This window comes from Limanda limanda, chromosome 15 (assembly GCF_963576545.1).
Source record: "Limanda limanda chromosome 15, fLimLim1.1, whole genome shotgun sequence".
Lineage (NCBI taxonomy): Eukaryota > Metazoa > Chordata > Actinopteri > Pleuronectiformes > Pleuronectidae > Limanda > Limanda limanda.
Genome location: NC_083650.1, coordinates 24879003 through 24889947, shown reverse-complemented (window position 1 = coordinate 24889947; position 10945 = coordinate 24879003). Strand labels below are relative to the sequence as shown.

At 45.7% G+C, this 10945-nt stretch overlaps 1 protein-coding gene across 1 annotated transcript; it reads left to right on the top strand.

Annotated features, from left to right (window-relative positions):
• The first annotated feature begins 2491 nt into the window (after positions 1-2491).
• Positions 2492-5373, top strand: LOC133020351 (histidine-rich glycoprotein-like). Its single transcript, XM_061086876.1, has 5 exons — positions 2492-2513; positions 4014-4272; positions 4432-4697; positions 4805-5248; positions 5363-5373. Exons 1-5 carry the CDS (start codon positions 2492-2494, stop codon positions 5371-5373), a joined length of 1002 nt encoding a protein of 333 aa, XP_060942859.1.
• Positions 5374-10945: the final 5572 nt, after the last annotated feature.

The window sequence follows — 10945 nt, the reverse complement described above, 5'->3', positions numbered from 1 at the left end:
TCAGGGTTGATGCACTTATTGTGAGTCGCTTTGGATAAAAGCATCAGCTAAATGAAATGTAATGTAATCATTTTTTCTGTGTGAAACCAGTTTAATGAAACAACACATTTCTAATGTTGCAGGTCTCTCTCCTCCGTCCTCCGTGCCCCTGGTCCTCCACTTATCAGATTCATTGTTGTTTTAGTGTCAGGATGGAATGTGCATTTCTTTCCCTCTTGCCCCCCCGCCCACTCAATGTGACCCAAGACTTTTGCTGCGATGCTTCTTTTTATCTGAAGTCGTAGCCGCCACAAACTTTACCATCCATCTAAATCAGTGACCTGTGTGAGCTGCTCTCCTGGTTTATCAGGCCGAGCCGAAACTCAAAGCAGCTGCGGGAGAATGAAACTGAAAAATCCTGTCTCCTCATGGTGCTCTCTACTGGGTAATACCAAGCTGTGCTATACTGGGCTATGCTATATATACCAGGCTATGCTCTGTGCTATACCAAGCTATACTATACCGGGCTATGCTATATGAAGCTATGCTATACCAAGCTATGCTATATATACCAAGCTATACTACTGTGCTATACCAAGCTATACTATACCGGGCTATGCTATATGAAGCTATGCTATACCAAGCTGTGCTATACTGGGCTATGCTATATATACCAGGCTATGCTTCTGTGCTATACCAAGCTATGCTATATCAAGCTATGCTATATCTACCAAGCTATACTACTGTGCTATACCAAGCTATGCTATATGAAGCTATGCTATACCAAGCTATGCTATACCAAGCCGTACTATACCGGGCTATGCTATATATTTTCAGGCTATGCTACTGTAGCCTGGGCTGAAGAATTTGTTTCCACACTGAACTTATTTTTGAAAGTGTTCAGAAAACTGTGAATGTTATTTTAGATTCGATTAGATTCGATTCAACTTTATTGTCATTGCACAGTACAAGTACTTATACAACGAAATGCAGTTTAGCATCTAACCAGAAGTGCATAAAAGGCAGTAAAAGTGCAGAGTATTGTGCATATTAAAGTGAAAATGTAAATAAATAAGATCTGTTCAGTAAGACATATATATGGAATATTACAGTTTTAACAGGAATTGTAAGATATAAGAACGATGAATACACTATGAGCAGGATAAAAATATACGTTATCATTCGACTCTTCATTTTATTCCTCACAGAAACGAGCACATTGAGGCAGCGAGTTCCAAACTGAGTTTTATCAAAGAGCGTCTCTAAGCTAATTAAACATATTGCCCAGAATTCAAAAATCTATGATATTGAAGAAGTGTTGCTAGAAGTCTCCGCGTGTCTCCAACAGTCTGTGTCCTCCTGTGAGAGAATCTGAAGACTGGAAGACACACAGCGTCCAATCAACGTCCCACGCCGTCCGACCGGCCAATCACAGGCCGGGTCTCTGCTCCCCGCGCCTCGCTAACTACCAGAGGGGAAAATCAAATATTTTGTTTTGAGCTTCACTAATATCAGCATTTTTTACTCCACCCCTAATGGCATTTTTATTGATCGGCTTCTAAATGGCGAGGGCCATATATTTAACGGCTCTCATTTAAAGTAGAAGTGAGTAATAGCTGTGTGAGGGAAGGCCGTAAAGCTGCGTGTGTGTGAGTGTGTGTGTGTGTGTGTGTGTGTGTGTGTGTGTGTGTGTGTGTGTGTGTGTGTGTGTGAGTGTGTGTGTGTGTGTGAGTGTGTGTGTGTGTGTGTGTGTGCTTTCTGTCATTGGCGGTGAGGAAGGAAGGGAAGAGAGGAAGGAGAAAAGAAAGGAATGGAGGAGAGGGGACGAGATGGTGTTTTTAATTTACTAAGCACGGGCGAGCGAGGGGAAGGAGGAGAGGGAGGTGGGGGGGAGAGGAGGGGGGGGAGGGCGAGCGAGACTTTGGGGAAGGCGGGTGAAGGATAAGCAGTAAAAACACATTTTCCATAACTAACAAAATTTGCACTAAAGCATTTCTGCAAACGCAAACCGTTCCAGCGACACAGGCTCATACATCACCCCCCCCACCCCCCCACTCCTGCAAACAAACCTCACAACCCCCTCTCTGTCCCCTCCTTCATCCTCCCCCCCCCCCCCACCTCCATCCCTCCATCCCTCTCAGGTCATCAGCGAGCAGAACCACAACAAAGGGGGGGCCGTTGCCGCGGTGACCTTGGCTGTGACATCATGTGGCGGCAGAAAGAAATGAAGCCATTAGTCCGAGGCAGCGCTCGCCCATAAATCAGACTGTTTCCAATAAGCTGCCTTAATGGTCATCCATCACCCCCCCGCCCGCCAGCCAGCCAGCGCCCTCCGCACCCAGCCGCCTGGGGAACGGCCACAGGGGGGGGGTCGGGGGGGGGGAGAGAGAGAGAGAGAGAGAGGAACAGCCAGAGTAAAAATCTGGGGGATACAGGAGGAAAGAGAAGGGAGAGAGAGTGAAGAGAGAGCGAGAGAGAGAGAGAAATCGAGGGGTGTCAAGAGGAGGCCGAGATGTGGGAGAAGGAGAGAGGAGGTAAAATGGAGGAAAGGGGGAGAAAGAAGGGGAAAGAGGAGGGATGAGAGAGGAAGGACGGAGCGTTTTTAAGAATGGGGGAGAGAGAGAGAGAGATTTGAAGAAGAGACAGAAACGCCCCAACTCTCAGCTGAGGTTAACAAGGAGAGGAGGAGATGTGGGAGAGACGGGGAGGAGAGAGAGAGAGAGAGAGAGAGAGAGAGAGAGAGAGAGTGAGAGAGAGAGAGAAGGTTGTGTTGATCGGGACGAGAAAAGCAAATATCAGAAGAGCTGAGGGAAACAGAGGAGGAGAAAGAGGAGGAGAAGAAATAGAAGGGAGGGAAGAAAGAGTTGAAAGGAGAGGAAGGAGAGGAAGATGGGGGGGGCAGCAGGAGAGAATGATTCAAAGAAGTGAGAAGAAGAGAGGAAATAAAATGAATGTTAGTAGTTTGATATGTTCTTAAAAATTTGGTTTTAATATTGAATTATCAACTTTATCCTCAATATACAAAATAAAGAAAAATTATTTAATTACCTTATTAACATTTGGACTTAATTCTTGAAATGAGAAATGTGAAGAAAAAATCCCGGCTTTAATACTTTCATACTAAAGAGGATCCATATTTTTATGCAGCGTTTCCAAATCAAATTTTTTTTCGAAAACATAGACTTTTTAATATACTTATCATCGTCTTTTTCTCAGAATTTTTACTTTATTCTCGAAACACAAAATGTGAAAGAAAGTCTTCCTCTCATAATTTGTTCCCTATGTTTGGCTCTAATACTTTAACGTACTTTTACATTTGATCTGAGCTGTAAAACTCTTCTGTTGCTTTGGCACCAAACACCAGAACCAACTTCCCAACATGAGTCTCGCTTCACTGGTTTCCACCAGCTCTTTCCTCTGGGTGCACGTTTTATTCATGTTCCGCTCATTAACAAATTTATTTGTTCCAACTCAGCTGACAGCTGATTTTATAAATTGCCGCATTTAAAAAAGTTAGCTAATATTCTTTTGGCAAACAGACGGAAAAAATTTGACAAAACACGTAGAATGTGAATCACGTGAAACATCCTAGAGCTGTGGAAACTTCGTAGTGAGACAAACCATGAAGCCCTGGGAGCCGAGCGAGGTGGGAGGAGTTAACTCTCTAGAAGTCATGTGACCATGGAGCTGGTGCAACCGGCAACTCCACACCACGCCACGCCATGCCACACCACACCACAACACGCAACAACACAACACAACACAACACAACACACCACACCACAACACAACACAACACGCCAGACCACGCCACGCCACACCACACACACCACACACCCCACACCACACCACGTCACGCCACGCCACACAACAACAAAACACAACACAACACACCACACCACTCCACACCACACCACACCACACCACACACCACACCACGTCATGCCACGCCACACCACAACAAAACACAACACAACACAACACACCACACCACACCACACCACACCACAACACAACACAACACACCACGCCAGACCACGCTACACCACACAACACCACTCCACACCAAAACACACCACACCACACCACAACACACCACACCAAACCACGCCACAACACGCCACGCCAGACCACCACACACCACATCACGCCACACCACAACACACCACACCACACCACACACCACACCACGTCATGCCACGCCACACCACAACAAAACACAACACAACACAACACACCACACCACTCCACATCACAACACACCACGCCACGCCAGGCCACGCCACAACACCGGCACCACACCACACCACAACACAACACAACACACCACACCACACCACTCCACACCACACCACACCACACCCCACACCACACCACGTCATGCCACGCCACACCACAACAAAACACAACACAACACAACACACCACACCACAACACAACACACCACGCCAGACCACGCTACACCACACAACACCACTCCACACCAAAACACACCACACCACACCACACCACAACACAACACACCACGCCACGCCACGCCACGCCAGGCAACGCCACAACACCGGCACCACACCACACCACAACACACCACACCAAACCACGCCACAACACGCCACGCCAGACCACCACACACCACATCACGCCACAACACATCACGCCACACCACACCACACCACACCACAACACACCACGCCACGCCAGGCCACGCCACAACACCGGCACCACACCACACCACACCACAACACAACACAACACACCACACCACACCACACCACACCACACCACACCACACCACACCAAACCACGCCACAACACGCCACGCCAGACCACCACACACCACATCACGCCACACCACAACACACCACACCACACCACTCCACACCACAACACACCACGCCAGGCCACGCCACACCAAAACCACACCACTCCATACCACGCCACACCACAAACCACACATCACGCCACACCACACCACACCACATCACGCCACACCACAACACACCACACAACACCACTCCACACCACAACACACCACGCCAGGCCACGCCACACCAAAACCACACCACTCCATACCACGCCACACCACAAACCACACATCACGCCACACCACAACACACCACACCACATCATGCCACACCACAACACACCACGCCACGCCACACCAAAACCCCACCACTCCACACCAAAACCACTTCATACCACACCAAAACCACAACACGCCACGCCACGCCACAACACAACACACCACACCAGACCACACCAAACAACAGTGCCTTTCTTCTTGTTCCTGATTCTGACTTCATTCTCTCTCTCTTCATATCTTCTCCTTCTTCCTCTCTTCTCCATCACTCGCTCCCGTCCTCTCTGTCTCTCCTCTCCTCAGCCGAGTGGTGACCATGTCCTCCAGGAGAGCGAGAGCCGAGTCGTGACTTTACAACCCGCGCTCTTCTGAGCCCTGTGAACGTAAAGCTGAAGAATGATGTGTGTGGCTCGGCTCTGCTCTTAGGTTTCCTCAGGCACAGCAGCCAAGTTGTTTTCACCGGGCAGCGGCGGCGGTGGCGGCTCGGCCTGATCCATCACGGTGACTGAGCTCTGTAATTGGGATTATAGGAGCAAAAGTGCAAAAGTTGACTTTGAGAGTGATAGCATTACAAGTGGGTCTTTCACATGGAATGAGAGGGCGGGTGTGCTGTGTGTTAGTGTTCTGGACCATGTTTGGTTAACGTGCTCTGTGTGTGTGTGTGTGTCTGTGTGTGTGTTTGTTAGAGAGCCTTGTCTTTGTGTGTGCATAGATTAATGTGTATTTATCTGAAGCACTCATTTACATTTACAGAGATCAGATTTATTGGTCTAAGCTTAACCGATATGTGACGATTGGTTAAACCAGTTTTTACAGAATAAACAATGCCAAAAAGTGTGGTTGTGTGTGTGTGTGTGTGTGTGTGTGTGTGTGTGTGTGTGTGTGTGTGTGTGTGTGTGTGTGTGTGTGTGTGTGTGTGTGTGTGTTACATCCCAGCAGGTACTATTTTATTCATGCTGGGTAATCCCTGCTCTGCTCCTCCTTAATCTGTGCTGATAGTTCAGTTTCTCTTCAGCTCCTCCTCTTCCCTCAGGCCAGCTCAACTATTCTATTTCTGAAATCCTGAAATCCTGAAATAGTCTTTGTTTGTTGACGAGGAAAACACTGTCTCAAAATCTTCGACCATTAAATCTTCTGCTGAACATAAAACGTAGGTTTGAACATTCAAAGAAGAATGAGGTGATAATAAAGAAAATTCTTTCTAGAGACGCACAGATCAAATTTCATAGAGCATCATTCATAAAAACCTTCAGTCTAGGTCTATAGAGTAGTTTATAGTTTGTAGTGTGAAGACAACTCTATATTTGGACAATGAGACGTATATGACTCATCTATCAATATCAATAATTCATGAAAGATCAATTCAAATGTTTACTATATCAAATATTACTCAATTCATAATGATATAAATCAGAGGGGAAAAAATCTGAGAGTTTGAGAAGCTGGGAGCATCAAATCATTTAGCATGTTTATTAAAAATCATTGTCAAATCATTTCTGTTGCTTTACTCATCAACTAACTTGAGCGATCACGAGTCAACAGACGAGTGACGCCTGAGTTCACTCAGTCGTGAAGGAACAAAGTTTTTACTGAAACATGCTCGAAATAATCAAAGATCTGGAGGAACAGAAACAGATGTGAGGTCTCCAGCTCAGTTGGATTCACACGTCTGTTCCTCACCGGAGCCGGTTTGTGTTCGAGCCGGATGAGGCTGAAATATATCTGAGCCTTTATCCAGAATATCAGATGTGAACAGCACCTGAGAGGTTAGCTTTTGTTCTCCATGCGTCTCTCAACGGCACTTTCTCCTTTCTCTCATCTCTCCAGACAGCAGTCTTCAGTTATTACCACACAGACACACACACACACACACACACACACACACACACAAACAGACACACACACGGGACCTCGTGGCCCTTCTCAGCTGGTACAGAAACCCATATGCTCTGACTCCTGTTGTTATTGTTGTTGTTCAGCGCCCCGGCTCATTTGACGTGTGGACCCATGACAGTGTCCAGGACCCCTTCCAAGTGCTGTCTGGTGCCCCCTGTGTGTGTGTGTGTGTGTGTGTGTGTGTGTGTGTCTGCCCTTGAACTTCCATCTTTCTGAGGACCTTGTGTTCGTCCTTCGGATCGAGTCCATGTTTGGAACGTGAGGATATTCTGGGAGCTCGGCTCTTCAAAGGCCCGACTGAGGGTTCGGACTCGGTTTTGAGGTTTGAAGATGGAATTAAATCCAAGTGCTGGTCAGCATCAGAGAAGTCAAAGTGTCACTGAGTGTAGGGTTGTGTTAGAAATCATCTCTTATGAAAAGGATTCACACAAAGCAGACGGGTCGGGGGGGCCACCCACGTTTCCACCACTCGGCCTTGCACATACAGTAAATCAGAATCAGAATCAGAAGGTATTTATTGCCAAGTAGGTTTACACCTACCTGGAATTTGCTCTGGTTATTGGTGCAAACAATGAACATAGAAACATAAAAACACAATAAATACACCACACATAAGAAAAACAATAATAATAATAAAAAAACAATATATATTTACTCACTATTTACTTCTTATTTACTCACTATTTCTAATATTTATACAAGGTAGCATTTATTTAGACATAAACATGTCTATATAAAAATATATAAAAGACAAAAGATATAAAAAGTGAAGTAAAAAGTGAAATTCAACATGCAAAAATATATAAACAATAACAACAATACCTGTATTAAAATGTATGGGACAAAATAAATTAGATTATCTTAACGACATGCAAAAGCTTATTAACTTAAATTTCCATATCCCAGAACGTCTCTCACGGAAGCAGGATGTTAGTACGAGGACACAAACAGGTGAGAGTGTTTCCCCTGAAGTCGAGCTCAGAGACAACGTGTGTAATCGTCCTGCGTGTGAACGTGAGGCCGAGGGTCTCACACGTGATGTTTGACCATCTGTCCTCTGAGGACCCGCCCACTTGGCCTCTCCACATTCTGATGAGCTACAAGGACACATTATCTCCACTTAGCCCTTCGCCACTCGGCAACTGCCAGAACCCAAACAACCCGTCTCTATGAAAACCCACTTTGAGCCGCAGCTCTTATTGCCTTTGGACCACGAGGGAGACGAACTCAGGGCCGTTCCAGCAGCTTCCTCCCTCCCAAAACCTCCCTCCTCTGGAACCTCACTGGTTTCCATCGCTGTAGAAACGTGTGCAGGGAGACGTTTATCAGAGAGTCTGCCACCAGAGACCCGGTGGTTCTACTGGCCCGGTCGGGGAACAACCGCAGAAGGGAACTTCACTATAACAGAATGACATTTACATGTATATTTACATTTAGTGGCAGCTGTTGGTGAATGAGAGAAACCCCCTGTGAGCGAGAGGGAGACGGGAAAGGTCACAGCCTGGTGCACGAGTGCTTATTAGCTTAGCTCGTAGCAACTATAGCATAAGACATATTTTAGCTTTTGAATTTTGTTCTCGAAAAGGGAAAATGTTCCAAGATGCTTCAGGATTCATATTAAAACACGATAAAAGTAGCTTTAAATAACATAATTAAGACCTAATACAACATAATATATTATCATAGTTTAGGCTTTTAAGGCCTATAGAATATAACATAGTTTTAAAATCCCGGCACATTTGCTGAATAAGCAGAATCTCTGAAGCAACCAGGGTGTTAATGACAGTTATTGTCAATGGTGTTAAAACCAAATTAAACCTTTGCCTGGTGCATGAGCGATTATTAGCTTAGCTCTTAGCAGCTATACTATAAGACATATTTTAGCTTTTGAATTTTGTTCTGGAAATGGGAAAATGTTCTTAAAACAAGATGAAAGTAGCTTTAAATAACATAATTAAGACCAAACTTAATGTTTCTCTGACCTACTACATCATATTTTAACATTTTTAAGGCTTTTAAAGCCTCAAAATCTGAATATAACATAGTTTTTAAATCCTGGCACATTTGCTGAACAAGCAGAATCTCTGAAGCAACCAGGGTGTTAATGACTGTTATTAACATGTTATTGTCAATGGTGTTAAAACCAAATTAAACCTTTGCATTAAGGACAAGTATGTCAGTGTATCTTATATTTAACGTGAGATTAAATATTGCACGTATACAGGAAGATAAGCAGATGGAGACACTTGATTTGAGTTCTCCTCATTCTGCTGCTTCGCTCATATTAAATCACATCTCTGTGAAATATGTAAACATCCAGCAGCGACCTGAAAAGACTAAAGTGACATTTCCTGGTTGTTCTCCCTCAGTACAGAAGCAATAGAACCAGACTGTTGAGGGAAATTAATGCAAAACGCCTGCTGTGTTTAAGTCTGAGAAGTGATGCTCATTTCCCTCATTTAATGTGTTAGATTACATAATTACTTCTTTCCTACAAAGAACTGCAGCTGTGATAATTCCCTGCTAATTACATTAGCTCACACATTTCTTTTACATTTAAATAATTCTCCCAAATAACATATCTCATCTCCAGAGATGCACACGGCAGTGATTCAATTACAGAGCAGAGATGAGGAGTTAAAAAGGAAACGAGTGCTCGATAATTCAGCCGGAAAAACTCTCGCTTCACCTTTTGTTTTCTGAATCTATTCTCTGCAGCTCGATGTTTGTTTCCTCTTCTCATCGAGCGTCTTTGTTTCTTGTCGCTGGACGAAGAAGATACAGTTTTTATTCGTTCTAATCCTGAGCTTTTTATTTTATTTTTAACGTTGATGCTCCGGCTCACGGCTCCGAACAACAGCCGCTGTCGATATCTGTGCAGAAAGAGGCTGGAGACAAAATGATAAATGATCACTTCCTATTCACACACCCACACATCCACGCACATAAATCCTGCACACACACAAACACACAAGCGGCTGTCACACCCACACACACACACATGCACACACAAAGCACACCTCCGCCAGGTTCCCTTCAAAAAAAATTGTGTTTGGCCGAGTGCAGACGCTGGCCTTGGAATCCCCCCCCCCCACACCCCACCACCCCCTCACCGCCCTCACCTCCAAACTCCCCTTCATGTCCCTCTCAGGAGCCAAAATGGCGTCCATAAATCAAGGAGCTAGATGTAATCTGCAGTGTCCAGAATGCAAGGGGCGCGGCTGCGGAGCATAATGCGACTGGTTCTCTATTGTCATTCAGACGCAGGCAGCAGCACCGGGAGCCGTGCCTGCTCCTGATAAGAGGCCGAGGCGAGTGAGCCATAAATCACCGGCGCTGCCAACGGGTACTCCGCTGATTTCACACACAGAGAGAGAGAGAGAGGGATGGATGGAGGGAGAGAGAGAGAGAGAGGAAGAGAGAGAGAAAGGCACAACGAGTATCGAGAAGACGAATATGAGCAGCAGAATGAAAACGTGAGGTTAGAAAAAGAAAGAGAAGACTTTCGATGAGGAGGAAAGGAATGGAAGAGAGGGAGAATACGAGGGTAGAGAGATGGAGGGAGGGAGAGAGAGATGGAGAGAGAGAGGGAGAGAGAGAGAGAGAGAGGGAGAAAGGCACAACGAGTATCGAGAAGACGAATATGAGCAGCAGAACGAAAACGTGAGGTTAGAAAAGAGAGAGAAGACTTTCGATGAGGAGGAAAGGAACGGAAGAGAGGGAGAATACGAGGGTAGAGAGATGGAGGGAGGGAGAGAGAGATGGAGAGAGAGAGGGAGAGAGAGAGAGAGAGAGGGAGAAAGGCACAACGAGTATCGAGAAGACGAATATGAGCAGCAGAACGAAAACGTGAGGTTAGAAAAGAGAGGGAAGACTTTCGATGAGGAGGAAAGGAACGGAAGAGAGGGAGAATACGAGGGTAGAGAGATGGAGGGAGGGAGGGAGGGAGGGAGGGAGGGAGGGAGGGGATGATAGATCTGCAATTTACTC

Bases quoted from the DNA above. Each gene is read 5' to 3' on its own strand.
- LOC133020351 (XM_061086876.1), top strand. From the start codon at position 2,492: ATGTGGGAGAAGGAGAGAGGAG. The intron at 4,273-4,431 runs GCACCACACCAC...ACACCACGCCAG, and splicing joins CAGGCCACGCCACAACACCG to ACCACGCTACACCACACAAC. The intron at 4,698-4,804 runs GCACCACACCAC...ACGCCACGCCAG, and splicing joins CAGGCCACGCCACAACACCG to ACCACCACACACCACATCAC.